Source organism: Narcine bancroftii, chromosome 6 (assembly GCF_036971445.1).
Source record: "Narcine bancroftii isolate sNarBan1 chromosome 6, sNarBan1.hap1, whole genome shotgun sequence".
Lineage (NCBI taxonomy): Eukaryota > Metazoa > Chordata > Chondrichthyes > Torpediniformes > Narcinidae > Narcine > Narcine bancroftii.
The window spans coordinates 140,648,912-140,666,879 of record NC_091474.1 but is presented as its reverse complement, the minus strand read 5'-3'; the positions used below and the strand labels follow the sequence as shown (position 1 = coordinate 140,666,879).

General features: G+C 37.6%; 1 protein-coding gene across 1 annotated transcript in view; it reads left to right on the top strand.

Annotated features, from left to right (window-relative positions):
- Window positions 1-17,968, top strand: part of LOC138736530 (myelin transcription factor 1-like protein) — a 461,086-nt gene that overhangs the window by 79,839 nt on the left and 363,279 nt on the right. The window contains exon 2 of the mRNA XM_069886189.1: window positions 6,787-6,893. Within this exon, the coding sequence (XP_069742290.1) occupies window positions 6,787-6,893 (107 nt within the window). The remainder of the gene's footprint in view (window positions 1-6,786; window positions 6,894-17,968) is intronic.

Sequence of the window (17,968 nt, the reverse complement as noted above, 5' to 3'; positions counted from 1 at the left end):
GAGTAGCTGTCCAAACAAAGAGAAGGTCAAATGATTCAGCGGATTAGCCATCATCCGCATTGAGAGACGGGCAGGCAATAATTTGGTTTGGGGCCCTTCTTTATTGCTCATGTTATTGTGACTTACCTGATTTTTTTTAGGTGAAAGAAAAAGAATGTAACAATCGCTAGTGGTTGTGCTTTCATGAATCTGTCACTTTTCTTGCATTTTATTAACTTTTGAATCTAATTTGGTTATTATCTTGTAGATGAGAATAACATGATAGGATGGCCTTCCTCCTATACGTTATAGTCTTCCTCCTTCCTTTTATTCCATTTCTCAGTTTTTCACTTTTAGTGATCTGGTCTCCTTAGATTCTGTTTGTCTGGTCACCTATCTAAGTTTTTTTTCCCTACTTTCCCATTATCTTCTTCATTGTTATTCATTTCTTCTTCAAACTTCATTCCTCCCCAAATGCTGCTCTGTTTACACTGGTGTCTATCCTCCCTTCTCGCTTTCCCTTCTCTGCCTTGCTGCTCCTTTAGTTGTGACGGTGCAGCTTCTGAATGGGAGGATTTAAATGAAATAATACATTAAATCATTTTTTTGGTGTTTTGACATTAACCCTAAAAATACAAGTAAATATAATAAATAGAATAAAAGGTGAACAGATAAATATATAAATAAATTTAAATGTTAGGTTTGGGATACAGATGACAATATAAAATGAAGCCATTATAAAGACAATTTTCAAGCAGAAAATAAGCTACATCTATTGAAGAAATAAAGAAAAGCACTGAAGATAATCAGCCACTATTATTTGCATGCTTGTGTGTGACAGTATGGATGCACTTGCATGTACCAGCTGCCACGTCCACACTTGCATGCATATTACATTGGAGGCAGTAGCATGCAATATTGCCTGCCTCCTATTGTGTATGTTTCTGAGTTGTGTGCCTTTATGCTATTGTATGTTGGATGCTCATCAGAATCTTCCATTTCAACTTATGGACAGATAATACATGCAGAATTGTTTTGTGACGTTTCTGGAAAAAGATGGTCATATTATCACTTTATTGTATCAAGAGGTAAGGATAACTTGTGATGATTTTTCTTTTTGGGAGGCAGGAGTGGGGTGTAATTATGTCCATTTTTCTTGCGTGGATAATTGTCGCTAGAGTTTGTAACATAACAGCCACCATGTGACCACTAACGAGTTAAGTGTGCCAGAGTGCTTCGAAACCCTCGTGACAATGAGACTTGTGGAAGAGGTGTACGTGATTTCTTATGGAATATTGCAACTTTCTGAATTGTTCAGGGACAATGAATTACATGCTGCAAAAAATATTATATTGAACATCCTTTTTAGAAACAGAACATCCAATAGATTTAAATCTGAACAAAACAGGTAATTGCATAATAATTTAATTTTATTACATAGATACAATTTGACAGGGGTTATTCTTTATATGAGCCATCTAATCCTATCCAACTCTCTTAAGTTTCTAACCTCTGTCACCTTTATTATTCCTTTTTTCCAAAACAATTATCTAATTCTCCTTAAAAATAATGATGTGGTCTGCTTCAACAATGATTTGTGAAAAGCAAGTTCACATCTTAACCACCCTCTGTGCAACTCCCTGGCAACATCTAATGAATCCACAATTCCATTGCTTTGAAATGAAAAATTTGCATGGCTATAGGGAAGGTGCAGGGAGGTGGGACTAATTACATAGATCTTTCAAAGACATGGTACGTGCATGGTGGGTGATTCTGTGATCCTGTATCTTTCCTTTAACGTTATTCCCTTAAGTGTGCACATCCATCCACCCTTCCCAATCATGCTTCCTTGTACATTCAGCATCTGTGTGTGTGCCTATGTTTGTATCTGTTTCATTAAAAATCCTGCTGTTTAAGTTGCATTTTCTCTTTTTGCAATTCTAAAATTGATTACTTATGTTTCTAACATAAATCCATATTTGTTTCCTTTGAGTCATTGAAGAATTTAGTGTCATCATTAAATGGCAATAATGATCTTTCATTCATAAATCTAGATCATTGATGCACTTGGTAAATAGAAGTGGCCCAATACAGATCATTAATGAAATGACATGAGTGGTTTAACTACATCTATGCCTGTTCTTCCCCCCTTTTCATCCACCACCTTAAATAGAGTGTGGTAGAGAGTTGGTGGTGAATCTCACTATTCCCAAAATTTAACAAAATCCTCAGATGCGTTGGCTCTTGTCTGTTAGGTAATCTATTGTGGAGACTTTATGTAACATGCAGCTGAGGCTTAGTTCTTTATATTTTGGCACTGACTTGACGTTAATGGTCAATGCACAGATTTCATAGCATTCAGACAACCCAACAGGTAAAGGAGTGGTGAAAGGATGGTGGATAGTATTTGAGGTTGGTGCAGCTGATATGGTGAATCTTTTGTGCTCTGCTCTTGAACTAGGGAAAGGAGAACTCTGCAGAGCTCTTTCCCTGTACCTGTAGATTGACAGAAGTATCTGTTCACCCTTGCATCCTTCTATCTGACATTCTGAGATCTCTACCAGATGCACATTTTGCCAAATGTGCAATCTTTGCTATAAATATTTGGATTCATCTATTGGCCAACTGTCCAATGTCAAATTGGCCTGTCAATCTGACTGGTTGATGGTAGGGTATGGAGTAGAAAAACATGATGCTGAAGTCTTGCCTTTAAATTCAGGAAGTATTTTGCATTACCAGGGCTTCCAGGACTCCTTTCCACAAAATTACGCAGCTCTGAAAGTTGGGGCTTTTTTCTCTCAGTCCTAAACATTTTAATCTGATATGTGATTTGTGATCTAACCATTTTTTTTAATCCATATTATTCATTTTGGCCATCATCATGAACATCATCTTCAACATTCATTTCTTAAATGGCCATACTGCCTATGAATTGTTGTGGTTCCCTCAGTGCAGGTCATAAAATAGTTATGTGCCATCATTGTGGCTACCTGTCTCTTATCCCCACTTTGTGTCTTCAACCAATTTATCAGCCAGGTTCCTCATTTGATCTGAAACTCATAAGTTTCAACTTTAATTTTTAGATCTGAGTGGGGAGGGGATGTGGTTCATATTCTCCGGAATGTTTGCAAAGTTTTTGCCAAATACCCATACTTTTTGCCAAGCTGTGACTCCCTGTTTAAAAATACATGCTAATTAGACATCAGTCTCTCATGATCTCCAAAAGCATACAGTTTAAATTGAAATTTTCCTGTGCTCTTGTCATACACTGACAAACAAAGTAAGTCTATGTTTGGTCATACAACTTTCTGAACCATTCTTGCTCCTTTTTCTTTAAGGTGTCTGCATGTATAGGTGTGTGCTGTTAGTTATCCTATTCAAAGTATAGCATGTTAGCAAAATGTTAGTTAAGTTTATCAAAGTCTTCCAGATTTTTAACAAATCTTGCTCTGCTTATTTGAATGTCAATCATCAAAATACATTGATATGGCCATTATGAATTTGAGGAACTTCTTTTACATCATTGTTTTTAGTTCTTAAATAACCTCTACTAGCCAGTCCATGAACAATCTCACTGTTTAATCAATCTTTTCCAAGAAAGGAAAGGAAAATGAAACCATTGTACCATTCCTTTCCTCCACACTGTTTTCCAAGGAGGCCTTATCCTACATTTACCTCAAAGCCTGAACCAACCTCCTGCTCCTAAACATGCTTATGGTCAGCATGTCAATCTGCTTGCTATTCATGCATCAATTGAGAATTATTCTTTTGTGATCTTTGTTATTTGCTTTGCCTGACATTACAGGACTCTTAGCCAAAAATCAAGGTTGCTCCAGCAACCTGGCTCGTATTTATAACCCTTCAGTATTGTTGCAAATTAGTGGTTCATGTATCTGATGTCTGTCTGGGTGATCTGGCTTTGCACTGCTTGGCTGTTACTTTTCCCCATGTTGCATGATTGACTGCACTTCAGAAGTACTTCATTGATTTTAAAGTGCTTTGGGATATCAAGAGTTTTTGAAGTGTGTTAAAATACAAGTCTCTTCCAATCTTATCAGGATAGCTCTAAAGTTTTTATGAACTGGAAGAACCCACTGAATCAAGAATATTGGTTGATTCCAGTCTTGGAAAAGTCTTTAAAGTCTTTAAAGACGATGTTAGCAAGACATCAGGATTGAGGGAGGTAGAGCAATTCAGGTCTTAGTAAGTCAGTTGAAATTTCGGCTCTGATAATTAATTGCAGAATATCCTTTGAGGAAATGGCTGCCTTGAAAGTCTTCTGTCAGCAGCTTTTAACATGGAGTTATGTGATTGCTGTCTGTTCTATGCCCCTTCCAAAATTTAAAACCTAATTTTAGAAATTGAGTTAAACATGTGGCATATACTGTTGGATTCAAACAAATTTGCAGTTAAGGAAACTGAAAGGAATAGTTTAAAAAAATAAAGTTGGAAAAAAAGGCCGAATAGAATATCTATTGGAGATGGTAGCAATCAATACGGCTCTAATTCACTTTGGAAAGTTTATATGTTGAATGTAGCTGGTTATTGCTAACTAGCACATCTTGTTATTGTTGTATAATAGGTGTTTTAAAGGGTGAGGTTCAAGGCAGTTTGTTGGTAGGCATGGATTCAATGGGTTGAATGTCATTCTTTTGTTCTCTGTCAAAGAAAAGGCATACAAAGTTCTTACCTATTTAATAGTTTCAATATGTGGAAAATAAAATGTATTTGATGGCTGGAATATTTAATATAATACAATGGATTATTAAAATATATGAAAAAGGCATATATCTGATGAAAGTAATCTTTTTCCTTGTGTATGGTAAAATTAGTATAGCTTGCAGGCTGCCTTCAGACATAATTATCCTCACTGACTTTGGTGATGTGGGACCACTTCAAACATCAACCTTAATCACGCAGAGCTTTTCGTTTGTGCGTGTGGGGTGCGGTTGCGGGGGGGGGGGGTCCCAAGAAATGAATAAAACAGAACAAAGAAATTTCTCTTCCTTAAAAGCTCAAAAATTTAATACCTTGAAGTAGTTTTGGGAAGTTTAAAAAATGCCAGTCTTGAAATCGAACTAACAAAAGGAATTAACTTATTAAAAATAACTTAGCAATTTTCCCCTGCAGCTGAGACGTCTTGGACTTGCTTCTCTTGGAAAAGTGTGCTGGTCAATGCAGGAGATGTCCTCCTTGGCCACAGCTTTTTGTTCTTTCTTTTCGAGCCCAAGTTTAGCTTTCTCATTTTCTCTACTCATCAAAACAAAGCTGATTTGATGCTGAGCTGCATAATAATAAGCCTTTCACAAGCTAGGCCTGACACTTGCCTTGTAATTAAGGTCTCGATAGTTGTGTTGATGGGAAATGAAAGAAAATGGCCTTGTTCTCATTCCAGAGAATGATTACTGGTTCTGGTGCTCACCTGAATTCGACCCATTCTGCATTGTGAACATGATTGCTGAAATGTAAGTAATTGCAACACCAGCAGATGACATTTTCACAAAGCAGGCTTCCACTTTTCTAAAGGGAATTTGCAGAATATCTGTCTGTGAAGCTCATCAAACATCTATTTTAAAAATGCCTGTCTAAAACGAGTGGCAAAACTGCAGACAAAAATTCCCTTTGTACCTTGTTTTTGAGAAGCTTTAATCCAGTGGTGACATTTTAATTTTTCTACTCAAAAATATTAATGCTTATGATTGATATCAACAAACATTGCTAAAATATTCTCGAAAATACCCTTGAGAGGAAATGAAAGTAGTTTAAAAAAGCTTCCACATTCTGGATAAATTCATAAGTATCTCAACCATTAAGGCATCTGCCTGAAATGAAGTTTGAGAGGAGGAGCCCAGCAAACTGCTTCCATTCTCGCATCCCTCTCTCAACTTTCCCCAGTCCTCAACTGGGGGGAAGGTGGTGGTAAAATAAACAATGCCTGTCAGATCACAGATGCAGTTCCAGAGCCCGGCTGCAGCTGCTGGCCTAGGTGCTGAAGAGGGTTGACGCTAAAACGGAGGAAGCAGTAGAAGGTTCACAGCAGCTACATCAGCCAGCAAAAGCAAGTGAGACAAGTCCTGAGGCCAGATCTATTCTAATGGAGAATGGAAACCTCCTTTTCCAAAGAATTTGCAAATATTGTGACATTAGCAGCCAGTATTGGGAGTTGCCTATTCAGCAAGTTGGATGGTAGAAAGGTGGGTGGTCTTGTGTGCCCTTTGAATGAAAGAATAATGCTGTGATTTTTATGCAAAATATTGACTAAACAGGTATGTAACTGGATGTGAAGTTTTAAGTAGAAATCTTGAAACCCTCTGAACTGAAATACTTCGGGAACCTGAAATGCCACACATTTTTTTTTTAAAAAGGACCCTCTTATTGGGTACCAGACACATCAGTCACATTAAAATAATGTTCAGCAGCAAATGTGTTTCGTTAAAATTCTCTCTGGTGCTTTTTGAGCTATTAGAAGATTTATGGTAGAGCAGCTCTCCAGTGGATGCTGATTTTAGCTGATTATAAACATCGCGCCAGGCCCCCAAGGGTCCCTTCATTTTCCTGACACACTTGACTGCTGCCCCATTAACACTTCGTCTGTTATTGCAATATACCAATTTTAATTAGTATCATTGAATTTGGAGCTTGACGTGAAAATAATGCCATATATATTTTTTGGTTACCAAAAAAAGATGTGACTATTCTTATAGCCATTCCTCTTTGTTGGAACAAAAGAAGTAAATAGATATAGTTTTATTTATTTTCTTAACACATTATTTCCCAAGTTCAGATATTATCTCAAATTTTTCACAGAACATGAACTCAGAAGAACACTGGTGAATTGGCATTTGTGGACTCGTGACAAGCTTAGAAGGGCAAAGTGTGGACCAAAGAAAAATCACGCCACTAAACAACTTCAGGTACAGAACCATCAAATGCAAGCTTTATCTGGAGACTTCGAACAGCTGAATTTTCATCTTCCTCGGTATTTTTCTTTTCCTTTTTTTTAAAAAAAAGATTGCTAACTACTGTGATATTATTTGCAAGCTCTTCCATAAGTACTCACAGGCAATAAAAGATCTGTATTATTTTTGCATTCACTGCTGCCAGATGATTCATGGGTAAAAAGCCCCATTTGCTGTTCGATTAGGTGATGCATGTGCTGTTCCACTTGCCGGGGAAAAAAAATCACGCACATAAGTGGAATGAGCCTTTACAGAATAATGCAGCACTTGATAATAAAGGAGGCCAGATAAATTGTAAAGTCAGAACTGGATAGGAAGGGGATAAATCACACGCCTATCTATCTTGGTTGTTTTTTTAATCGACAGCGAATGCACAGTGATGGACTGGCTGCTTTCAAATGATTTTGGCATTCAGAGCACCATCTAATTTTTGGAACTGTCCTTCTCATGCAAATTTTCATTTGTTGGTTCTTTAAGTATTTGCAGTTATAATTTGATGGAAAATTAAGAAATAGAACAAAATGAAATATCAAATACAGGAGTTATTTAATCACTTGAAGATTATAAAAGAAAATTAAAATTAAGTTTAAAAAAAAGAAGTGTGATTGTGCATTAAATCAGCAACTAAAGAGTTAACAGAAATAACACTCGTGCATGAAAAGGCAATGTAGTGTTTCTGTTGGTAGACAGGAAAATCCCAAGCAATGCTGCTTAGCAGGGCAGTACACAGACATCCTTGCGGTGTAAATAATGGCTGTAATATTAAAACATTACCAAATTTCTTTGAAAAGAGGGTCATGAAAATATGGCTATGTGTCATAAATAAACTAGCTACTATAACTAGAATCTCAATAATGCCATCACGCTATTTTACTTTCAGGCTAGACTTAACATTAAAATATTTTGCTGCACTGCATAATAAATAATTTCTGTGAATTTAGCATATTTTTGACTAATCTCTTCCCAGTTTTTGTCATTTGAACTAAACTACATAGGGATAATCACCTGATATACTAAGAAGGGCAGTGAATTATTTCATATTCATTTTTCAGATACCTTGCCTCAAAATCTTGCATTGTGATTAACCTTCTTCTAATGGTAATTTAGTCAATGCTGTGTCTTGATTTGGTGCATGGTTATGTGGTCAGTAATTGCCTAAATTGCACAACTGCTGTGAGAGCACGCCAGCTTTTGTGCATTTGGGAGAGAAGAACTCGACAGGCTTTCTGCTTTTGACTGCTATCCAGCCATGGCTGCTGGAAATCCGTCCTGCTACCAGCTGGTGAAAAATGTAAGCATAGCTTTCTTGGCAGGATATTTAGGAGCAAATAGTCACCTCTTGCTCATTCTCTCCATTTACATTAATGCTCAGCACGTTTTCCAGGACAGTATTTGCCCATTGAATTATAATTTTATCATCAAATATAAAGAGTGAAATCATGGAATTCATAAACAAAATCTAAATCCAAATCCAATATGGGATTGGTCAGATCCATTAAATTAGAACCATTTGACTTTGCTGATACTTTGTGAGGGAAAATGACAGCCTTAAAACTGAATAACATTTGGGGAGTGAAATTCTGATGTAACATGAATGCATGGTGAAATGGATTTCAATTGGATAACGAATACTTATTTGGCAGGACCCACCTGCATTTTTTGTCACTAATGAGAATGCCCCAAGGGAAAGCTAAACTCGTCGTGTCAGCTTGGGTGCTAATCCATTGTTGAAGAATGGAATGCTACCTTGCTGAGGTTCAGTTCACTGTTTTAAAGATTAATTTATCCTTTTTTTTCTATTCCTCTCATTTATTTCCCTTGCCTTTTCCTCCTTCCATTAGTGCCCATCCAATTGAAATCGCTCCGCCTTGCTGGCCTGTGATTAATGAATCTTACTTTCACCCTGTGCAGCAGTGCTCACCTTTTGCACTGCACTTTTGCAGTGTTCTGGGTTAATCTTTCAGTGATCCTGTCACGCTTTCCTTCATTGACTGTTCCCCTGACCAAGATCAGCAAACTCCAGAAGAACATGTATTTCCCCTTCTATATGATTTGAATAAATGCTGTGTCACTCTGTGCATATTTGATGAATCATTATCATTAAGAATGCAATGAAAATACATTATTTTTCAAGGGTCTTTCACTATCATAAGATTAACTTGATGTGTTGGTCACACAGCGAAAGGAAGGATATCAGTTAAGATGGAAGATCCGCAGAGGAGCTTCCCCAGAACATTGGCAGGACTGGAGGGCTTAAGTTGTTGAGAGATGTTGGGCAGCTGTGTCATTATTACCCAGAGCAGCCATTCTCAACAGGGGCAATATGGCCTCTCTGGGGGGCACTGTGCATTTAAAGGGAGTCAGGAATGAAATCATAAAATAATTTTTTATGCAGTCAGTATGAGAGAAGTGCAGAATAAGCCTACTAAACTTGACTGCTTTACAGGGAAGGGGCCCCATAAACTTTGACCAGAGTCCTAAGGGGGCCATCGCTGGCCTACAGTGCAAGAACCTGAGTGACCTTAAAGAGGTTTATAAAATCACAAAGGCTTGAAAAAAGTGAATGTTCACAGTCTATTTCAGTGATTATCAACCTTTTTCTTTCCACTCCCATACCACTTTAAGTATTCCCAATGCCGTAGATGATCCGTGATTAGTAAGGGATTGCTTAAGGTAGGATGTGGGTAGAAAGAAAAAGTTTGAAAATCACTGTTTTAATCCTACCTAATTGATTCGTTATGTGCACCGTTTCATAACCCCAAAGAGAATGGGCCAATGACAATTTTTCTCATGCAAAATATTTCAGTAACATTTGGGTCTAGAGCAGTGATTCTCAACCTTCCCTTCCCACTCACATACCACCTTAAGCAATCCCTTACTAATCACAGAGCACCGATGGCATAGGGATTACTTAAAGTGGTATGTGAATGGAAAGAAAAAGGTTGAGAACCACTGGTCTATTTTATGGCATAGATGAATTTCGAATGGAAAGGACCTAGACTTAATGTGTGAATGGATTAGTTTAAGAAGGATCTGAGGGGAAACCTTTTCACTTGGAAATGAGTCGGTATCTAGAATGAAATGCCAGAGAAAACTATAGAAGAAAGTACAATTACAGTGTTTTACCGATATGTAGATAAGAAGGCTTTAGCAGAATATGGACCAAATGCAGGCAAATGGGACTAGCCCAGAAAACCAACTTGGTCAGCAAGTTGGGGAGAAGGGCCTATTCCACACTGTATGATTATATTTGTTCTCTGTTTGGACAATGGGGAGTTCAAGACAGAGAGTTATATTTTAGTTTGGTAAAACTATCAAGGGAAATTGAGTTATGGTTGAAATAAGCCATGCTCTGGTTGAATGATGTGCAGAACCAAGCTGCTGAAAGGCCCAGTTCCATTCCTAATCTTCCCATGTTGGTACTTGAGGCATTATTGTCTGTGGCAACTGGAGCAGGCTTCCTGTCTACTTCAGGCATCCTGTCTACTTCCTTTGATAGACAGGCGGTGCATAAAAATGAGGGAACCATCATTCAGTTTTCATTTCCCACCATAAAATATGTGCCACTCTCTCTTTTGTTTTAACATACAAAGTTTAGTTCTCACTAACACCTTGGTTGCTGGTGGAAACTAAGAGGTAATGTTCAAAGTCACCCAGTACTTTATACCTATCTATTCCTGTTAATGTCACACACAGTGCTCTTACAAGATGGCAAAGAATAATTCTCCACCACTCCTGCCAGATGTGAATGAGAGCCATTCCAATCTATTGTTATGTACACTACTGGAGTGATTAAAAATGAGCCCAGATGGAGTTGTATTTAAAATAATATTTTTAATTATTAATTAACAATTATATAGCACCAACTCGAATTTAACTAACTTATCTAAACTTAACTAAATTTATATACAATTATCTAATTTAAACTTTAACTATGTGTGAATATATTGGTGTGTGAGTGGAATATCCCAAGCCACTGGCTTTAGGGTCAATTCTGGGAAGGCAGTTCAAAGTTCAGAAATTCGGTGATTGTACTGAGCTTGAGATTGAATGGGGAGGCATGCAGACTTTAGGATGGTTGAGACACACAGATTTTAGGATGGTTGAGGTACACAGGCCTTAAATGGTGAGACACATTTAGATGGAAGGAGCAGTTCACGATGTGGGTGACAGAGACCAGGGGTGACAGAGATTGATTAACTCACAAACACCCTTACTGATGTACTTCAAAGAAATGTCCTTATAAGACGAGTGCCACCTTCAGCATTTCATCGGTCAGTCGAGTAGAGTGCAGTATTTCTTCAGCAACTTTAAAACTCTTTTCGGAGGTGGTTTATCATCTCTCGATAAACAAAAGGAGGAAATCTGATAATTCTGTCTATAACCACACAATGAGGCCAAGTTGGTTTCTCATTCCCACAAAGGAGATCGAAGAGCTGTTGACTCTTGTGCTGCTTCCTTAAAATGGCCTCCTGAGCAAAACTGTATATTCAGTCTTAATCTGTTGGTCACATGGTCTCTGCACCTAGGTTTTAGAGACATTGCCTTGCTGCTTTTCAAATGTATCCATTTAGGAATGTGATATCTTTAAATCTTGCTGCTAGTTTCACAGTCACTTCAAATCTTGCAGGCAGGTTGTTAAATCTGTTCTCTTAAAGGGGCAGTCCCACATAAAGGAAGTGAACATGAAAATAGGAGAACATCGCACTATGATAAATTCTGGTTTCCAAACAGCAAATGCTCTGCACAAGCTCATGCAGTGGAACTCCTTTCAAATGGTCTAACAGTGTTTCTTCAGAATGCAGTTAATGTGATTCCAAAATATTCCATTTATGTTATTTTAGCAATTTTAAATAATCCAGTACGTGGTTGCAATAAATGTGTATAATAGGAAATCTGCACTCCTTTTTTTCAATTCAATTTCATCTTAATATTATTAAGAATTGTGACTGTGTTTGTCACTGCTGTTTCACATTCAAAATCATGTCTTTAAATTCAAGGGCAATGTAATATATTGTCAAAAACTTCCAACTTATCTTAATTAAATGAAAAAGGGAATAATTAAATAATATGGCAGTTGAAGTTAATGCAGACAATGTGTTGCATTTTGGAAGGACAAACCAAGGTAGGACATACACAGTAAATGGTAGGGCACTGAGAACCTCAAAGGCGCAAAGGGATCTGGGAATACAGATACACAATTCCCTAAAAGTGATGTTACCTGTAGATAGGATTATAAAGAAAACTTCTGGTATCTTTGCATTCTAAACAAATTATTGAGTGTAAAAGTTGGGATGTTATGGTGAGGTTGTATAAGGCATTGGTGAAGCCAAATTTGAAGGATTGTGTGCCTAACTACAGGAAGGATATCAGATTGAAAGAGAAAAGAGAAGTTTTACTAGGATGTTGTTGGGTCTTCAGAAGTTGAGTTATGGGGAAAGATTAAACAGGTTAGGACTTCTTGAAGTGTAGAAGAATGAGGGGAGATTTGATTGAGGTTTATAAAATTATGAGGGGTATTGACAGAGTTAATGTGCGTAGGCTCTTTCCACTTAGATTAGGAGAGATAAATACAAGAGGGCGTGATTTTAAGTTAAAAGGGGAAAGGTTTAGGGGAAACATTAGGGGGAACCCTTTCCCTCAGAGAGTGCTGGAAGTGTAGAACAAGCTGTCATCTGACCTAGTACATGTGGGCTCTCTTATGTTTTAAGAATAAAATGGATAGATGCAAACATGGGAGAGGTCTGGAGGGTTAAAGACTGGGTGTAGGTCGATGAGACCAGTGGAATGATGCACGGACTAGAAGGGCCAAATGGTTTTTTTTCTGTGCTGTAGTGTTCTATGGTTCTATGCATTTTGATTTAAGAGAGACAGAAAAAAAAAAGCCAGGCTCTTGAGAAAGATGAAATTGCTTAGAATTTCAATGAGAACCTTCCTGATCATCAACCTTAGCAATAGGATATTTGATGGAGACAAAGTGAAAATTCAGGGGAATTCCTATCCCTGTAACTCCTTTAAACTGGCTTCATCTAAACCAGAGACCAACTTCATTTCTCTGAATTCCTAATTAATATTTTAAATTGAAAGGTTACTGAAATAAGTTAACTTATTGAAGCTATGTTTATTTCTTTCTTTGCATCTATATTTGGTCATTGGTTCATTCTCGATAATGTGAGTTAAACCACTGCACTTTTGTTGTTTATTATCAGGCAAAAAAGAGGTAATAAATTCTGTTTTTTGGGTGGAATCAACATAATTCAATAATTAATAACTTGACAAATAAAGTTGTTATTTGGGTCCTAAGGATCTTTGAAAATATTAACTATTTTTTCAATTTTGAGCATGTCTTCTAATCTATTTACACCATGATTAATTTTCACAAAGGTAAATCAGTTAGCAATGCTTGGAACTATCAAAATCATGAACAAGTTGAAACAAATTAGATATTGGTGAAAAAACTTTGAATATCATTCTTGGAACGAACACCGTAAAATAAGTCTGCTATCAACAGTGTTGTAAGAAAATGCAAAAAGGGGCTTTCAGAAGTTGTCATTTTCACAATTATTTCACAGAGAACTCATCTGAATTTTATTGAAGGATTAGTTGTGAATAATTGTAACTCAAATGAAAATAGCTATTAATAAGCATACCTTTGGTGATTGTTCCAAGTCTATTCAGTAACGTTATTTGGGAAGAAATGTGTATTTTTTTTTCAATCTGATTTCTCCCAGGTTGTCAATGGGGAGAATTTCACAAGAACAGCTTCAGCATGGCTTATTTGATATTTGTCACATAATGCCATTGGAATAAAGTTCACTTGACCTTTTGCATTTCTGGATAGAGATGCTTGTCGTGCGAGTTTTCATTGCTTCCAGTGGTCAGGCTCACCATAATGTTCCTTCATTCAGAAAAAAGATGGTCCATCAAACTTCCAACCCATATTTCAGTTATTTAAAACTTACCTCCATAAAGTGTAAAGTTTTAGGTTTACAAGGATGCCTACAATTATTATTTGTGATAATTTTTGGAAGCTTGATGTATATCCTTGCTAGAGTTTTACATCTTACATCTGCTGAAGCTATTTGTAGACATCGGAATGATACCTCAGGAATACGTGCAAGATAACAGGGAGCCAGAGGCAATGGGAAAATTGGCAACACAATGGGCAGTGTTCAACAGCATATTGTAACATGCCAGTGATGTCTGCTCCTTTGCTGGAGAAACATTCCTGGACAAGAGAGGATATTTTTATTCCTTATGTGAGGAATTGTGGTTCTTTGTGAAATTCAGCCTGTGGCAGGCAAAAATAAAAAAAAAACCAAGCTCGGCTTTTGGAGATTTGGAACCACAAAGCCATGCTGTGTATCTTTTCTCTTTTCAGTTTTGAGCCTTTTTCCTGGTTATGAATAGTGAGTTCATGTCATGGTGATGAAAAAGTATCAATCATATGCTTGATCCTTCAAAGTTCAATTAGCAGGAGTTTGGGACATTAATTGTGATGAGGCATCCCATGGCTAGGATGCCAAAAGTACTCTGTGGTTAGTAAGGGATTATTTAAGGTTCTATGTGAGTGGGGGGAGGGGGACAGGATGAGAACCACTGATCTAGAGACCGGCAGGAACATTGCTGCCCTTGGTTTTGTTATGAATGAAGTTTGGGAATCTTTGTTGGTTCTGTTTCAGGGATCCAAGGCCTTTTTCCCATCTTAGTGTTGGGTGGTGAGGTGGACACTCAAATATCCGATTTGTGAGTTTGTGGACCAATTAAATAACATCTAGAAGCAAACAACTCCTGCATTGCAAACTCTCAAATCTTGCTACCAATGCATTCAGCCAAAGGTTTCTCCTAAAGGGTTGAGGGGAACATCCAAAGAACATGTGTATCCACAGGATCACAACGGATTCAAGAAATTACTGGGTTCCTGTGTCTGTTTAATGGCCAGCTGGATTTGCATAGTGATGGAGATAAATGCCAAATTAGCCTGAACCAACTATAGATGACACTTTCCAATCTCTTGCATTTCCCAATTTAAACACGTCATCTTCAAAGAAACATAGCATTGATATTCCAAATTACTATCTTAATACTCCAATAAACCAATATTTTCAGCTTTATGTAGCATTTAATTAGTTGATATAACTATTTTGCATAACTTTGCATCAAGGTTTTCATAACTTGAGTAAATAAAACATTCTGTAAAATAATTATTATTATAATAATGATATTCTTCTTTAAACAGTTAAACCAAAATTAAAATGATTAAAATGAAATGAGATGATTAATATGATAAGGACAAAATAAGATTAATTCAAATAAAAGTATTTTGATGCTTACGCCTCCTCCATGGTTCTTCGGAAACTGAAAGAAATCTCCCCATTCACCCGGATATTACAACTTAGGATGTCATAGTAACTATGGCAACACAACAAAAACAATTTATCCTTAAAGGGATAGTCATAAAATGGACAAAAATCAAAAACACAAGGTTTTAACCTTTACACTGACATTGTTGTAGAGATAGTGGTCATCCAATGAGTAGATAAGCAAATTATCAAGGATAATTGAGAAAAAAAAATCAGTGAGGCATTCTATATTAGTAATATTCATGCCAGCAGTGACTATAAAATTGAGATGGAACTCCTTCAGTCAAAGTTTCTGTCGCCACATGTCAGACACTGATAATATGCTCAAGATTGATGTTAAGGAGACATTGGGAAGTAAAGGCCTCCATACAATCACTATCACCACAGAGTTAGTACCAAGCAAGCTAGTGGGTCTTAGCATAGATAATTCACATAGTCTTCATTGAATGGATCTCAGTTTATGGAAAGAAATAGCAGTGGTTATGGCAGATGCATTTATGGTAGTTTACCAACATTCGTTGGATTCTGGGCATGCCCTGCAGATTGGAAGAAGTCAAATATAGATCTACGGCTTTAAAAAAGGAAATAGACAAAAGGCATCCAACTACAGGTCGTGTTGCTTGCATCCTGAGTTGGGAAAATGCTTGAACTATTATCTTTTTTATTCTGTAAATTTACCAAAGGAAATCTGTTCAAAGTCTCTTCTCACCCTTAGTTTTCATCCATACATTTCCATCAATGGGCATTGCTACAGTCATTTATATTTGCACCATTGCCACCACTGTAGCACCTTGTCATTACTTCCCCACCCCCCATCCTGGTCTTTGAGGGGCTTACCTGGTAATGGTTGCCTGGTAATGTTAAGACTCAAGACCATGGTCCCTCCCCACATTGCCCTCACATTGGCTGAGCCAAGCCTCGGTGCATCCCTCAGCACGTACTCCTGCAGCTCAGAACTGCTAGTCGGCAGCATTCCCTCACTGACGTCTCCCTCTGCTGAAAGAACAACAGATTTCAGGCACTGTGGGAAAGGAACATAATACTGAGTCCCCCTGCCATGGGGCACTGATGGGTGAGACCAAGGGGAACCCCCCCCCACAAACAACAGAAGGGCCAGTAGGCAAAAGGTGGCACAGTGATGGCAATGGTGCAAACAGAGCATGTATTGCAAGAAAGCACAATGAAGGGTGTGCATGAAGTTGATAGGACCTTGAACAGTTTTACTGCTGAAAAGAATTTTAATATGAATAAAGTCTATTATTGGTTAAAAACAAACTAAAAAGCAAGTTTCCTATGGACCCTGCTGGACCTGCTAAGTTTCTGCAGCAATTTTATGTGCTTAACCAGCCAGGTGTAGCTAATAAAGTGCAAGCCCTGTCTCTCCATGAAAAACTAGAGAACAGTACAAATGCAGACCCCCACTACCACAAATTTTGCAGTCGAGTATCCTGCATTTGGGGACATCGCAAATGTCAGCATACCCACAGGACAATTGGAATTTTTTAAGCTATTATTAAAGGAAGACTGAGACATTTAAATTTTTATTAAATTTAGACATACAGCACAGTAACAAGCCCTTTCGGCCACGAACCCCTACCGCCAAATTACACCCAGTTGACTTACAACCCCGATAACATTTTGAACAGTGGGAGAAAATACACGCAGGCGTGGGGATTTGAACCCTGGACCCAGTCCTGGCACCGTAACTGCTTCACTAACATGCCGCCCTGTATCTGGAAAGGAATCGTTCCACCAGGCAGATGCATCATGGATTTAGGAGGAGAAGATAATATTTAACTAATTTAAATTAAATTTTGAGGATATATAGAGCAGAGTAGATCAAGGGGAATAGATGGATATGGTTTACTTCGATTTTTCAGAAGTCATTAGGTAAGATGCCACACCAACAATCTCTGCATAAGGTAGGGATGCATGGATAAAGGATTGGGAGAGAGAGATGGGAGTTTCTCTGGTTGGTAGTCAGCAGTTTTTGGGGTGCCACAGGGATCAGTGTTGTGCCCATAACTTATCACATTGTCCACAAATGATTTGGAAGAGGGGCCCAATAATAGCATTTTTAAATTTGCTGGTGACACTAAATTGAGTGTAAAAGCTAATTGTGTAGGGCACACAGGGAGTGTGAAAGAGATATAGATAGAGCATGGCCCCGTTATAACACGATCATTGGGATCTATAAAATGTCATCACAAAAAAAGCGGGGTCACGCTAAATCGGGGTTCAAGAAAATCAGAGCTCAAACTGACTCAATGTTGACCTAACATTCTAAAGCACCCCTATTTTCACCCTATTGACCTTTTTTTTTGCATGTTTACCTTCTGGCAAGTAAATTACCATTGAATTAAAGAATTCTGCAAATAAATCATTGTTGTTGCAGTAGAAATTAAAATATAAATTAATTTTTAGTAAAGCATTTTAATAAACAAATCAACAAATAAAAACATTCAAGAATATTAGCAATCATCCATTATTTTATTTCTTAAAAAGTGATAGTGTTCCTTGCTTGAACGAAACTGGCGGTGGCACTGTCGGCTGATTGAATTTCTCCTGTCACAAACACTTGAGAAATCCTTTGTCGGTGTTTAAACCGGTCTAGCCATCCATTGGTAACTTTGAACTGTGAGGCTTCTCCGCTGATCTGCTTGTCAA